Here is a 14709-nt window from a genome sequence, read left to right on the forward strand (position 1 = left end):
GCAGGGAGAGTTGCTCAATTACCCAACAGTTGTGTTGCTTGAACCCCAATCCTCCGATCAACAACCCAGAGCCTTAAACACTTGAGCCACCACTCCAAAATCTAGAGGAAAGCCTTCTCAGAAGAGTGGAGGATACTATAACAGAAAAGGAGGACTAGGGATGTTTAACAAAATAACATATAGGTGTGATGGTCAGGTGTCCATCCATACATATCCTCTGCCATACAGTGGAATTTCTTCATTTCATTAATTAATTCATTCATTCATTCATTCATTCAACTACTGTCACAGAAGCACTCGACACAATGCAGTGACATAACCCTAAATGGGATGCCAGTCCATTGCAGGGCACAAAAGAAACCAGAAACAAACTTTCCCAATATTGTGTAAATTTTTATTAAGACAATCACAACAGTCAATAACGTCTGGCTTAGTAAAGATTACTGGATAATAAGGAATGAATAATGGATAATCATTCCTGCGTTAATGTTTTTGTTTTGTTTTGTTTTTTACTGAAGTTTAAATGGACATACATGAACATTTTACCTTTAAAAACAGTGTCTAAATTAAAATGTGCGTATTAATTTAACATTTTAAATGATAAAAAAATAAAGGACTTGAATTCAAAGACCACATAAAAGACAGGTATAAATATCTAAAAGTTCACACAGTAACTGAATATTTCTACAAAACCCATAGGTAGACAGTGTATGACGTTACTAGTGCAAAATTAAAATACACAGAATTATAATAATTAAACTGCTGAAAAGGTTAAAATATTTTCAATCAATATTTACACAAATAAAAACAGTTCCAGTGTTTTGGAATGCAGATGCTGGGCGAGGTTCTTGATGCGACAGAGACGGGTAAGTCGTGAATCTCCGGCGCCGTACACTCTGTATATGTGATACTTTTCCTTCTCCTTCAGTGCAAAGTCGAGCTCGTTGGCTGACAGGTGGATAAAGTGCTTCTCCTGCTTGATCGTCGTCTTGACTTCCACAAACACCTCTCGGGTGGTGTTACAGCCGCTCGGGAAGATCAGTTTGAAATCGTACGGCTGGCCGCTCTCACCCTTTTCGTTAGACCAGCTGATCTCCCGTGGTCCTTCTCCGCTTTCTCGCCAGCAGTTGAGGAAGGAGTAGACCAGTTGCTCTCCCCATCTCCCGATATCAGCGTTGTCATCGTAACCATTGGATACCTGCAGGAAGTCGGGCAAACTGAAGTTCAGGGCAAGGTCCTCCAGCACCGCTTCTGCGACTGTCGGTTTGGTCCATACTGCATTGTCCAGGGGCATGGGTGGACGGTAAATAACGCTTCCCTGGAACTGGCTTGCCATGACTTCTGGAGGCTGGACTGGTTTATGAACCCTAAATACAGAAGAATTACAACAATTACAACGGTGTCATGTAGAGAATAGATCAGTAATACGGCAGCAAAACGACGTACTGCTCTGATGGTTGCAGTGTGTTTTGTTGCTCTTCTGCTGGAGATGGAGTGCTGTTGCCCTCTGGCTTGTCCACGCTGGCCTCGGCATGCTCACCAGGAGCCACACTGGACCCAGCATGGGTTTTATTAGGAGCATCGACCACCTGCGCAGTGGCGTTATGAGTTTGTTCTGTGGAATGTGAAAAAGACATTTTTCTTGGCGGCCATGACGTGATAAGATTAAAGCACACTAAGTATTTTAAGTTCCATTTATGCAAATCAAACAAATGGGAACTGAAGTTGAGCAGGAACATCATGGACCACCAGCACAGAAGCTTTCTGAGTTTATTCTGTGTAATAAGAAAAAGACATTTTGGCTAGGACGGCTTTTTTTGAGATTGAAAACAAACCTATATTCTTTTATAAACTTGCCATAGACATGTACACAGCAGTAGCTAAAGAGAACTTCTAAAGCTAGCTAGATAAACACCAATGAAATAACACGAACAGTGTGGAAATGAGTTGTTTGATTTGACGTTACGTTTTCGGCTTTGTATTCTGCAAGGACAAGCGACGATTACGTATATATTTCTTTCAAAGCTTTATCTTTCTTGGAGGTTACTGAAACCACAATTATAGTTTTTTTTCTTCCAGTTCTGAAAGACAAACAAATAGGAACTGACTGCAGGTAGGAAAGTTAAAGTTGTGAGTGTGGATCTGAGAAAACGTCAGACCATACACGCTATAGGTTTGGGCATTTAAATCTAAGAAAATCACAGCTCTGATGATGTTTTTTTCACATTGACTCTTAAACAAATCTTTTCAATCTGCTCTTGATCAAACACAAGCACTAACCTTCCGCACGTGGGATGCTAGCACTTAACCTGGGGCCCTGAATTCCCTGAATACTTGGAGCGCCTGGCTCTCTGTGTATCTGGACTTCTGTCGTATTTTCCTGAGCTTTCAGACTGCTAGAGCTCCTCTCAGTTCCAGAGCCCCAGTGAGCAGAAGGTACAGGAGAAACAGGAAGAGCTGAAGAGGTCAGAGGTGCCGGAGGAGGCCACATCTTCATTACTGCCTCCACCGCCTGGCTTCCTTTTCCTGCATACACACAAGTGGACAGGCGAGGAACATAAATCACGTGGTCCTGCCTACAGAGACACGGCATATCATGGACTTTTTCTTCACATTAAAACGTAAAGTAATTTATAAATGCAGTTTACATGAATTGTCTCGTCAGCATCAAGCATTTTAACATTTGCATTTCCAGCATTTAACAGAAGCTTTTACAAATGATCAAATAATGGCAGAAATCGAAAATCTAATGTTAATCCACAAATAAAACAGTACACGCTGTGGGGTTTATGGAATTGGAACTTGTCCCTATTGGATTTCTGTATATAAAGCACAGCAGCAGCATGATCTAGCAGATAGCGACAGAGTCTCTGTAACACACCTGTGCTTCTGCCTCCTGTTTTGCTGATCGATGCTTTGGGAGGCCAGCAGTGCAGCGTATCATCGTCCTCCTCCTCTGTGTTCATCTCCACTTCCTGTGCACTCACAGCTGAGCTGATGCCAAAGAGCTCTAACAACAAAAGGGGGGAAAAGGGCTAAGCAGCAGAACTCGGTGTAAAAATGAGTTTATTATTAACACTGTCCTTCACTTCAACCTGGTTAGAGTGATGGAATGTGTGTGTGAATGATGATTATTGATTCCTGTCTGAAGGAAAGGATGAGCGAGGGAAGGTTCCCTCCTTCCTCTGCACTCCTGCAGCCCTGGTAACAGCTGCTCTTTCATGTCAGTGAGCACTGCACCCAACAAATCCCTATTAGCATATGAGCACGCCGCACGGTCTGTGTGTCCACGTGCGCGCGACACATGAATAGAAGATGAAGGAAAATAACAGAGTGCTGGAAAGAGAACGGCGCTGAGATTAAAGCAGCGGTGCATGTCAGAGCTGCAAATGTGCCGTATATATACTAGACTCCTAAACCACATAAAACATCAGGGGAACATGCGACCCTGCTTCACTTCCCTACGACTGTTATTCACAAACCGGCCCCGGAGCTTACTTTTGGGTTCGGGTGTCTCCAACGGTGCCGGAACCTCCCACCGCTCTTCATCCGGAGGAAGCTCCTGAACGTCTTTACTATCCAGTAATCTTTCCAAAGAATCCGTATCCTAGATAAGACAATAACAACACAGCATTACGATCATTTTCCAGGTAGAAAGCTTTTTCAAAATTCGAATGAGAAAACAGATCTAACACAGACTGCCAGATCTCTGCTTGAATACGGAGAATGCAATAAGCCTGTCACGCTATGATTCACGCTCGGTCACAGTAAGTTATCTCCACCAGACGTTTCCTTCTCTGGCCTCCTGATGCGATAATTAGAACGTCTTTAGGCGTGTTCAATCAGCGCATCAGTTCCAGTTGCCAGGTGACAGTGACGCATCCCCCAGAGACATGACCCACTACTGCACAGCGTCTCAGAAGCCACAGATGTGGTGACTCACCTGTGTACCGAGGAGTCAGAGGAAAAACTTTCCTTCTGGGAGTGGGACCGGGACCGGGGGATCCGAGGCTTGCCATATGGGGCGTAAATGACCTTCTAACTGATTTTGCCGCCTACATGAGCTAACCAGAACCCTGGGTTGTTGATCAAAAGGTTGTGGTCTAAGCCTACTGCCAAGCTGCCACTGCTGGACCCTTGAGCCAAGCCCTTAACCCTCTTTACTCCAGGGTAGTGTATCATGACTGACCCTGTGCTTTGACCCCAACTTCCTAACAAGCTGGGATATGCACTGCACTCTGCTATAATGAATATGTTCCAAATAAAGGCGTTTTCTTCCAAAATTATAATCGACTGCCTATTTCTAACTGTGATGTATTAGTTCAGTTGTACTAAAAAATAGAGATAGAAGAGCCAGGACTGCTGAACATTAGGAATATGGAGATTGTAACAGGACAATCACACTGGCAAAGTAAACAACATTTGTTTAATCTGTGGAGGTCTGGGAAAACCTGTGGCTAAAAAAAATTCAAAAATGGGGTATGGCATACTTTGACTAATCTTCTTGAACTTCTTCAAAACAACATGGAAATACATGAACTTCATTTTCTTTTTGATTTACTTTTTAATCCTGTCTATAGGGTATCCTGATACAAGGATCACGTTGGGCAAAGAGCCAGTTTAATAAAGACAACAGTCAGTGTGCCGAAAGAAGCGGAAGACCTCGCTAAGTTAGTAAGATTTCCTCACACGGTGAATGTCCCGCTTCGATCAAGTTAGTGAAAAGAAGCTAAGTGTTTCAGTTTGTAATCAGGTCCTGCCCTGGTAAAAGGTCTGCGATGTTCCTTTAAATATCGTTTTCACTATTTTAACTTTTAAAAGCGATTGAACAGACTTTACGGTGCGCTTAAAAATAAGCTAAAGTTAGCAAGTGAAAACTCTACAGATAAAAGAGACATCAGTTTTCAGTTCTAGCTCTAGATTCAAACCTACGCAGTAGAAAAATGTCAGAAATTTGTGTACGAAAAATCCAGCACAGATTTTTTTTTTATACATGTACTGTATGGATTTACAAAATATATTTCAGCCTTTGTTTAATTGAGTATTTTGCCTGGACAGGATCTCGGAATGATTTCTGTATAAAAATCTACTAAAGGCAAAGAGTCCTACTGAGAGGAGGTGAAGGAGCTTACGCTGATGCGGATGACAAGTTTCTCAAGAAAGCTTTTCAGTTCCTCCATAAAGCTCTTCTCGGTGGTGAACAGTTTGACCAGCTCTCTGCAATCAGAGCAGCACAGACAACACCTTAACCAACAAACCAGAAGACAGAGCATTATGTTGCCGTGTGTGATCAAAGTACTAAAGAAATACCCGCAGATGGACATTTTGAAAGACAGATGGTCTTTCTGAATGTACAACTCTCTCCTGTCTTTCAGGAGACAGATGATGTCATCGCTCTCCACAATGGGGCTCTCATCTGGCTGTTCCAGACGGTAATAAATGTACAGCTTTCCCACCTGTGGAAAAGAAAAAACAATACACTCTTCAAGCTCTTCACTAAAAGGACATGATGCAATACCCAGCAATGACTCAGCAGGCAGTGCAGCCAAGACAGGAATGGCAAATATCAAAACCCAGGAGGTTATGGACAAGGAGGGCGAATGCTTACCTGACCGAAGCTGAGTGATTTGATCTCCTGGGCAATTCCACTCTCTTTGAGGTCTTCGTATATTTCTCCGAGCTCGTCGTGGTAGTAGATGAACCTCTGGATGTATGGGATGAGGTCACGCACCAGGTTCTGCATAGCTGGACACGGCCTGTAGTTCTCTGTCTGGGGTTCGGTAGTGACACACTGGGAGAGTTTCTTCACGCCGCAGATCACCAGGAAGAGCTCCCGGTCACTCTCACTGAAGGCCAGCTTCTCCTCGTGTAGCTTGGCTTTGAGGAATACAATTCATTTATGATATCAGGATAAAAATGACACACTGCACTTTTAAAAATATTAGCTTTATCAGTGGACTACCTTTCTGGTTCGGTCTGTGCCTGTGTGCTGCTTTCTTTTGAGCTGAGGGCAGGTTGAGGAGGCAAATTTCTTTGTGAGATTTGAAGATCTTCTCCAGGTTTGGGTTGTCTGCTATCATAGGTTTCCGGGCCAGTGTGACCCAGCCCTGTGTCTTGGTAGGAAATACCTTCATGCGAGACATCATCACTGGTAGAAATGATACCAAGCAAATAGTCATCCCAAAGTGCTGGAAGCTCATCATTAATCATCTTAAATTAAACTGAAGAGCATCATTAGCATACTCTCACCTTTCAGCGTTGTGCAGTAGTGCTGGTTCAAATCAAAGTCTTGATCTTGCTCTGAGTGCCTAGAGTTTTTGCATTTTTCACCTTTTGTTTAAAAGAACCAAACACACACAATATCAGCTGTACTGAATTCTGTAGAACCATGATCACTCTGATCCTGCTGTAGTGTGATTACTAGATAAAAACACCCACCCAGTCTGGCAAAAATGATGGAGATATCCTGAAGCACCTCTCCTGTGGGAAGCGGCGATGATTCACATACAGCCTCCAAAAGGTCCACGTACTGCTTCATGGACGGACTGGGCTCCACGTTCAGAAACTATCCAAACAAGACACACAGATTTCACTTACAGTACATGAGAATAAACACAATGCAACCGTTTCAGTTCCTACACACAGCAGCTACACACAGGAAGCTGGAGGCTCACCTTAAACAGTTCATCCATTTGCTGCAATTTGCTATAAAACGGAGCCAGTACTTTAGGCTCCTGGACCCTGCTCTCTGGCTTGCGGATCAGCTCCTTGTATCTGAAAAACATCTCTGTTGGATCTCTCCAGCACACGTCCTTGAGATGGTAGAATCGCCCTGAGGTCCACTCGTCCTTCCTGAAGACGTATGCAAGAGAACTAGTAATTAGACATTAACGTTTAGAGACTAGCTCATCCATCTTTTATCTGCCGAAACACTTCTAATATCATTTTTTTTCTTGAGGGTGTAGTTCTTGCTCTCTGACCTGTCGTACTCTATGAAGACAGCAGGTGAGTGCTGGAAGAGCTCTCTAAGCTGTGTGTAGGAGCACTCTGCTTGCAAGTAGCGGTACACCGAGTGGATGTGATGCACAGTGGTGATGAAATCGGCTCCTTCAGCCTCGCCGCCGTCGGATTTCTTCGTACACCAGCGTTTCAGGTAGCTGACCATCTCGTCCACCAGCACAGTGTGTCTCATCCCTGTACACATACCCCAGTACACATACAATTTATCCTCCAAACCACTAGTCTCATGTACTCTCAGACGTCATCCAGAAATCTGAAGGATGTGTAGACACCTGCTTACCTACAGCTCTGGAGAATTCGCTGGGATCCAGTTTGACGTAACAGACATGGGATCCCAAGAGACTGTGCACTTTGTCAGAAAAGAGATACACCCTGTTTGGAATCATGTACTCCACAGTGTTTTTCCCGTCCTGCGTGGGCTTGTAAGCAGGCACCCATGCCAACTGGGTGAGGTGGTAGTAGAACGAGGACTTGGCGTCTTTTAGGGTGCGGCCCTGGCTGTCCAGCACCTGAGCACTGAGGTACTGAGAATACTTCTCTCTGAAACACAGAAAACATGCATGAATGGCTTTGGCTTGGATTGGTTAGTGGTTTCAGCTGGCGGTAACAGTCAAGGTCAGGCTGGTCTGATACCTTCTCAGACACAAGGAAAGTTTCAGGGCAGAGGACTTTGTGCTTTGTGGTTTTACATTTAAAAGAGCATGAATTTTTTTGTCTTATTAACTTGAAATGATGAGAATGATGGACTGGTGTCCCATTGGGGGTTTATTCTCTCATCTTGTCTCTAGTGTTCCTGCAATGGAAACCTCCATGACTCAGGATGAATGAATAATTGAATTTGGATAGGAAAAATAATCGTTTCTAGCCGTTAGAGTGTAAGCGATAACAAGAATTCGTTTTATGGATGTTCCAAAACAATAAATATATCTATAAATAAATAAAAATAGATGGATAAACAATTTCTATTAAATAAAAGGTGGAAAAAGACATAACAACAACAGGAACAAAAAAAAAAACACCTCAGGGCATGCAGTGATTGGGTGTAATTAACATCATGGTGGTAACAGTAACTCACCACAATTATTTTCCTGCTCCTACACGCCCTGTTGTGTTTTATTACTCATGTAACCATTCAGATATTCTAGCGTATAATTCAACACAAGGATAAAGAGCACAAAAGGGAACTTTTCGTTTTCTAATGTCTTTACAAACAGGATGAGATGCCTGATGAAGATTTATAAGCTATCACAAAACATTGCTCTGTTTCGTCCTGCTCAATGACTCATATGCTGCAGCACAGACAGGACAAGAGGTGATACACGAGCCGATACGATGAGGCACTGAATCCCAGACCCAGTGTTGTGCTGGTCATTAGCCTTAATGACTGGCAGCATTGACGACTCTGTAAAGGCACTTATGACGAGCTGGAGGAGTTCACGAAGCCTCAATGGGTTGAAACCATCGTAAAGGAATGTTCAACCTAATCTCTATCTAGCACATTTGTAGCACATAAGCAATTACCACAGTGAAGGATTTCTAAACGAAGCATAGGGAATCGCTTTGTTTGAAACGCTCTCATAATGGAAGCTTGTTAAAGGGAATCAACATGTGTGCGTCTCAGTCACCATGTGTTCATCAGTCAAAGGTAAAGCTTTAAATGTGTATAATGGAACCAATCAGAGATGGAACTGCTGGACGAATTTATGGAAATATTACAAATACAAATATCGTGAGCAGAAATATAGGGTCTGTCTAATCCTAGGACATTTATTGTCAGAGTTCTAAGCTTGTATTTATGTTTTATAGTTATATACTCCCCCTTACATTCCCACTGAGTCACAGTAAACTGGGTTTGACCTTTCACACTGGTCATACATTACCCAGGGTTAACAATTCATCCTGGCTATTCAGCATCTGACGTTCTGTTCAGAATCTGCCTTAACCTTTTTTATTCACATACCATGACTGGATAAATACAGTGTGTGACCGCTTTAAATAACGGCTTGTCTCATGCTTTTGCATCAGTGAGAAAAACAGGACAGGTTTGCCATTCTGCATCTGAGCAGGTATTCTCATCTTTTACAGCTTTGTAATCTTTGTCCAGGCTTTTGCTGCTCTTTTTTTTTTTGGTTTTATTTATTTATTTATTTATTTTTTTTTTATTTATTCGTTGGCATCCAATTTCTGCATGTTTTTCAGCATCACATATTTCTCCCTCGCTACTGTGCACACTTCTGTTTTGTGTTCTGCCATCTGACGTTCCCGAGCTGTTTTTGTTAAGTGTTACTACGTCCTGGTTTTCATGTGATATGAGGCAGGAGTGTCTGCTGCTAGGCGTCTATCTGTAACGTTGTAACACTGCCTGGTTTCACAGGTTACGCAGGTTACGATTAACACTGACAACACCGGTTTCATAAACAGCCCTGCTAATCCAGCTTCTCCATTACTAGTGTGAAACGCTCCTCTACTTGGTGGTTTAGCGTGGTTTAGAATGAGGATAAGCCGGGGGTTATGCTCAGTATGAGAAAGGTTTATTGATGAACCGCCCTTTGATTCCCAATACAAGACATAAGACTTGGAAAAAGACTTAAATTGATGCTCTGTTCTTACACCAGCTGTGTGTTAAACTCCAGATTTAGCTCGTGGAAATGTAAACTTGAAAACGAGGATACATTAAATAAATGGCCCAAATCCAGCAAGCTTCACACCATGACCCAGACGAGGACTAGTCTTTGTATTTTAACTAAGCTTATGTGATTAGAAAGGGATAATACAGTGACAATGACCCCATTACCCTCCAGCCACCTGCATTTCTGTATTATTCTACACAGAATACAGGCCATCAGATCTTATGTATACAGACTAGAGAGAGTTGGAAAGGGAAAAAAGAGGGGACTGAAATAACAGACTGACCACAAGATGAATGGCTAGACGAAAAGCTTTGCTTCACAATCAGCAGCAGATTAGGAGGATTAGAGCAGCTGGCTGACAGACAGGTCTTTTACAGAGGAAGCGTGATGAGAATCTTATGCGAGGAAGAGCAGTGCATAATCCTGCAGTGTGTGTGTGTGTGTATGTGAGAGACATACCCAGTGTCCCAGTTGTCCTGCAGCAGGTTGATCAGAGCTTGTCGTTGCTGCAGTTTGATGTCAGGGGGAAGTTGATCTGCCGTTATCAGTGAGTAAAGCTCTTCACACTGCTGATCCTCTATGACATAAAGTGCATCTGTAGTTTTGGGCCATGGCTTTGCCTCTGCTGCCCATGGGCTCGATGCCTTGACAAGTGACAGGAGATGAAAGGATGTAAAATATATATATATATATATATATATATATATATATATATATATATATATATATATATATATATATATATATATATATATATGAAAATGTTTTAGAGAAATGTGCAACAAAATGCGTTAATAAAACTTACAGAAGATTTCTAAATTTATGTCCTTAGAAATGCAGATACACCAAAAAATAAATTAAAAAAGAATGATAAAAAATAAACAGAAAAATAAAAACATTAAAAAAAAAACATCACTCACAAGAACTTTGTCTAGAAAAACAAATTAGAAAATGTAGCAGCAAAATATATATATATATATAAAAAATCCTTGTGACTTTTGAACAGTAGTGTAGCTTAACTGACGCCTTATATGTTTTATTGTTTTATAATTATCTATTATATTGGCATTATTTTGACATGTATTTTTTTTTGTTCATTATTCTTTATGAAAAGTAATATTTCACTTTTCTCTTTTTATATATAATACACTTATTTTCTGTAAAGAGACAGTGTATTAAACCTAGCCACTATCGACTCAAAAGTGACCTTAGAGTAAAATATCTCTAGTAATGTATTAGCTTCAGGGCTGCAGCTGCGTTTAGGAGCCTGGTCATGTGACTGGACAGAACGTCTATAAGGAACTGAGGGGACAGGAGAGTATTTAAGGCGTTAAAGAGGCCTTCGTTCCAGTTACAGCGCTGAATGGGTTCCTCACTGCAAGCAGCAATTTCACACTGTCTTCCATGCAGAAGAGAATCGCACTTAAAGCTCTTTTCAAAGCAGCGAAGCAAATTGCAGAAATGTAGGTCAGGCGCACGAGCGCTACAAATCCAGCATGTCTCTAAATACTATCATTCCTGCTGGCATTTCACCACTCCCAGTGTCCTCCTCCCTGCTAAAGACACTTTACTACAGCAACTGCTGGGTTTTCAGAATCACCAGGACAATCATTTGCTTAATGCAATCCACTAGTTTAATCTGTAAGCTGCTGGAGAATGAAAGGAATGTGATCACTATGATTTCTGACATAGGATATGGCTGCATGTTACAGAAGATTTGAGGATTTGGCCACAGTATGAATGAATGAACATAGTCGTAGTTGGTCTGTAGTTCCAAATATTCATGGAATTGTATCAATCTACATACAACCATACAACAGAATGATTTAAATCAGTATCAAATGGACAGGATGAATTAAGTCAACAGTCTCTTAAGGATTTTGCAATGACATAAATGAACACAAAACCAAGCAAACTATGATATGCATATGATGAGAAATATGTGTGAGGATCACAGCACATATCCAGCCAAAGCCTGGTGTGGTTCAGCCCTCTGTGTGTGTGTGTGTTTATGTTTTCCACAAAAATGTCTTAGTTGCATCACAAATAAAAAAAAAAGAGCTTAACTGTTTGAAATCCTGGAGCCATTATAAATTGCACATTATTATTTGCAGAGCTCTCAGGGAAATGATTTGATGTCAGAGTCAGGGTTCGAAGCTCTTATTAATTAAGGTAGAAACTGCCATCCTATGACAGTCATGCGGCTACACCTATGAAACGCTGGACTACGTCATTAGGCTGGCTTAGAACCATGAAAAACCTGCTGAGGCCTGGGACACAGGGAATAACGCCCTGGCATGTCTAACAGGTTGGGCCTCTGATTCCTCAGTTTTCACACAGGCATCTCACCAGCTCTGTGGATCTGAGGTTGCGTCGCTCCTTCCTGAAAATCAGAAGATCCCTCACTCCGAGGTCACTCAAGAAATCCTTCCATCCTGATAGATCTCCATCATGTAGGTAGCATGAATCCAGCAGCACCCAGTCCACACCTGATAGAGTGAGAGGAAGAGAGGACGATGAAAAAGGAAAACAAACGTGCATGAGAGAGGATGGCGAAACCAGGTCCAAGCTTTTACACGGCTATACAACATCCGTGCTCTTCCATTTCTAATGAATGCTTTTTATTTATTTGCTTATCCTTATAGTTCATGAGCTCGGTATTCTAAAGGTTCTATTAGTCATAGTCTGAAAAATAGTCATTAGGGAAAATAAAACTGAAGACTGAATCATATACGATTGCCTTAAATGTCACACAGACGTCTCTCCTCGGTTTTTTTTAGCTTGAGAGCGATTGAGCCTAATAAATATCAGGCAGATGGAACCGTTTACAGAACAATAAAGCTCTATCTGCATTCAGCTACTGCTCAAAAATCCATTTTTCAAAATCTCAGAAATTTGATTATGCACATTTTTTTATAACTTGAGTGCGTGTGTTGAAATGATTATTTTAGAATTTGTTTTAGGATCTTTCTATTTTAAACATGATTTTTGTCCATGGCTATTTTGCAAGTGTGAAGGACCCACAGAGAGAAAAAAAAAAGCTTTGTCCACAGTAATACACACATGGGGATGGATGAACCATGACTCACAGATGGTCAGGGATATAGTGCCAAACGGTTTCATCATGTTTACTGCCATATGTATGAGTAGGAGTATTTCTGTTTGCCATACACAGGCTGACAGACAGAGTGTGGTATTCACCGGGTAGCTTGGTGGGCAGGTCGATGTTGTCGTACTCCCTGGAGAACTGCACTTTGCTCTGGCCGGGGCAGATGAAACCCTTGTTGGTGAGTACGGGGATAGCTTCCCTCAGCACCCTGTAGTCTTGGTCCTGTGAATGCTCCTTTATAAACACCACGTAGCTGACAGTGATGTCTTTCGGCTTTTCCTGCAGTTGGAAAGAATTATGAATAATAATAATAATAATAATAATAATAATAATAATAATAATGCATAGTTAATACGGCTTTCTGGATGCACTTTATCACATTCACACTTTTTCATTCTTAGTAACAGATTTTTGAACTACTGGAGGTAGAAACAAGGAAGAATTTTTTGTATTTTCAAGTTCAATATAAAAAGCCTACACCATAGCAGCATAACACTGCTGAATACTGAATTCTGATTGGTCAGAAAGTGGTGATCCATTTTCTGTAACAGTTGCTAGGCAAATTTTATATTAATGAGCTTTTTGGATTAGGTTTCTGCAGCACCGCAGCACCAAGTGCGCCATGTACACCCATCAGGCATAACATTATGAGCACTGACAGGTGAGGTGAATAACACTGATTATCTCCTCATCATGGTGTTCCCAGTCTGCAGTGGTCAGTATCTATCAAAAGTGGTCCAAGGAAGGAACAGTGGTGAACCGGCGACAGGGTCCTGGGCGGCCAAGGCTCACTGATGCACGTGGGGAGCGAAGGCTGGCCCGTGTGATCTGATCCAACAGATGAGCTACTGTTGCTCAGATTGCTGAAGACGTCAATGCTGGTTCTGATAGAAAGGTGTCAGAATACACAGTGCATCACAGTTTGTTGAGTATGGGGCTGCATAGATACAGACCAGTCAGGGTGGCCATGCTCACCCCTGTGCACCGCCGAAAATGCCAACAATGGGCATGTGAGCATCAGCACTGGACCACGGAAGAGTGGAAGAAGGTGGCCTGGTCTGATGAATCACATTTTCTTTTACATCACGTAGATGGGAAGAAGGCAAGCCGGAAGAGGCAGTGTCATGCTATAGGCAATGGTCTGCTGGGAAACCTTGGGTCCTGACATCCATGTGGTTGTTACTTTGACACGTACCACCTACCTAAGCAATACTGCAGACCATGTACCTCTTTCAGCAGGATAATACACCGTGCCACAAAGCAAAAATAGTTCAGGAATGGTTTGATGAGCACAACGAGTTTGAGGTGTTGACTTGGCCTCCAAATTCCCCAGATCTTAATCCAATCGAGCGTCTGTTGAATGTGCTGGATAAATAAGTCTGATCCATGGAGGCCCCACCTCGCAACTTACAATATTAGGCTGGTGGTCATAATGTTATGCCTGACTGGTGTGTACATATATATCTATATATAAAACCAAACCTGTGTGATATGGTGACTTGTTTTATTAAGGAGACATTTATTGTTGGAGTCTTCAGTGTCAGTGCTTTGTAACAGTGTCTTACTAACATGACCAGCACCATTTTGTGTCTTATTATTTGAAACAAAAAAGGGAGAGAGGCTGGTAAGAGAATGAGTGTTTATAGCTGCTATTAATGTAAGTGGGCTCATTTTTCATACATTCCACAATATTAAACAGTATCATAATAATAATTATTATAGTGTTGTGTTTCTTCCTGTTGTCGCCTGCTCTTTTCTCCTTCCCACCATCACTCTTGGCTTTTTCAAGGATAAGGTGATAAAATTAGATTAAGATCTTCAAATCTGGATTTCTGTAAAGGGATTTTCGACAATGCCTTTCGATAAAAGCTCTATACAAATAAAACTGAGTTGAATGAAGAGAATTTAAACAAACCAGGATGTGCGGTTATTGGAAAACAGGGTGTGTTG

At 41.8% G+C, this 14709-nt stretch overlaps 1 protein-coding gene across 5 annotated transcripts in view; it reads right to left on the reverse strand.

Annotated features, from left to right (window-relative positions):
- Positions 1-372: 372 nt before the first annotated feature.
- The window catches only part of wu:fj29h11 (uncharacterized), a 42842-nt gene continuing 28505 nt past the window's right edge, over positions 373-14709 (reverse strand). For all 5 annotated transcript variants that reach the window (XM_058406290.1, XM_058406291.1, XM_058406289.1 and 2 more), the window contains 17 exons: positions 12852-13038; positions 12000-12139; positions 10110-10294; positions 7301-7560; positions 6981-7194; positions 6675-6852; positions 6439-6565; positions 6250-6330; positions 5963-6148; positions 5609-5877; positions 5311-5456; positions 5133-5217; positions 3499-3607; positions 2882-3010; positions 2281-2526; positions 1447-1615; positions 373-1367 (listed from right to left, as the gene is read on the reverse strand). In XM_058406290.1, the coding sequence (XP_058262273.1) occupies positions 794-1367; positions 1447-1615; positions 2281-2526; positions 2882-3010; positions 3499-3607; positions 5133-5217; positions 5311-5456; positions 5609-5877; positions 5963-6148; positions 6250-6330; positions 6439-6565; positions 6675-6852; positions 6981-7194; positions 7301-7560; positions 10110-10294; positions 12000-12139; positions 12852-13038 (3285 nt within the window). In that variant the 3' untranslated portion in view covers positions 373-793. The remainder of the gene's footprint in view (positions 1368-1446; positions 1616-2280; positions 2527-2881; positions 3011-3498; positions 3608-5132; positions 5218-5310; positions 5457-5608; positions 5878-5962; positions 6149-6249; positions 6331-6438; positions 6566-6674; positions 6853-6980; positions 7195-7300; positions 7561-10109; positions 10295-11999; positions 12140-12851; positions 13039-14709) is intronic.

Source organism: Hemibagrus wyckioides, linkage group LG13, assembly GCF_019097595.1.
Source record: "Hemibagrus wyckioides isolate EC202008001 linkage group LG13, SWU_Hwy_1.0, whole genome shotgun sequence".
Taxonomy (NCBI): Eukaryota; Metazoa; Chordata; class Actinopteri; order Siluriformes; family Bagridae; genus Hemibagrus; species Hemibagrus wyckioides.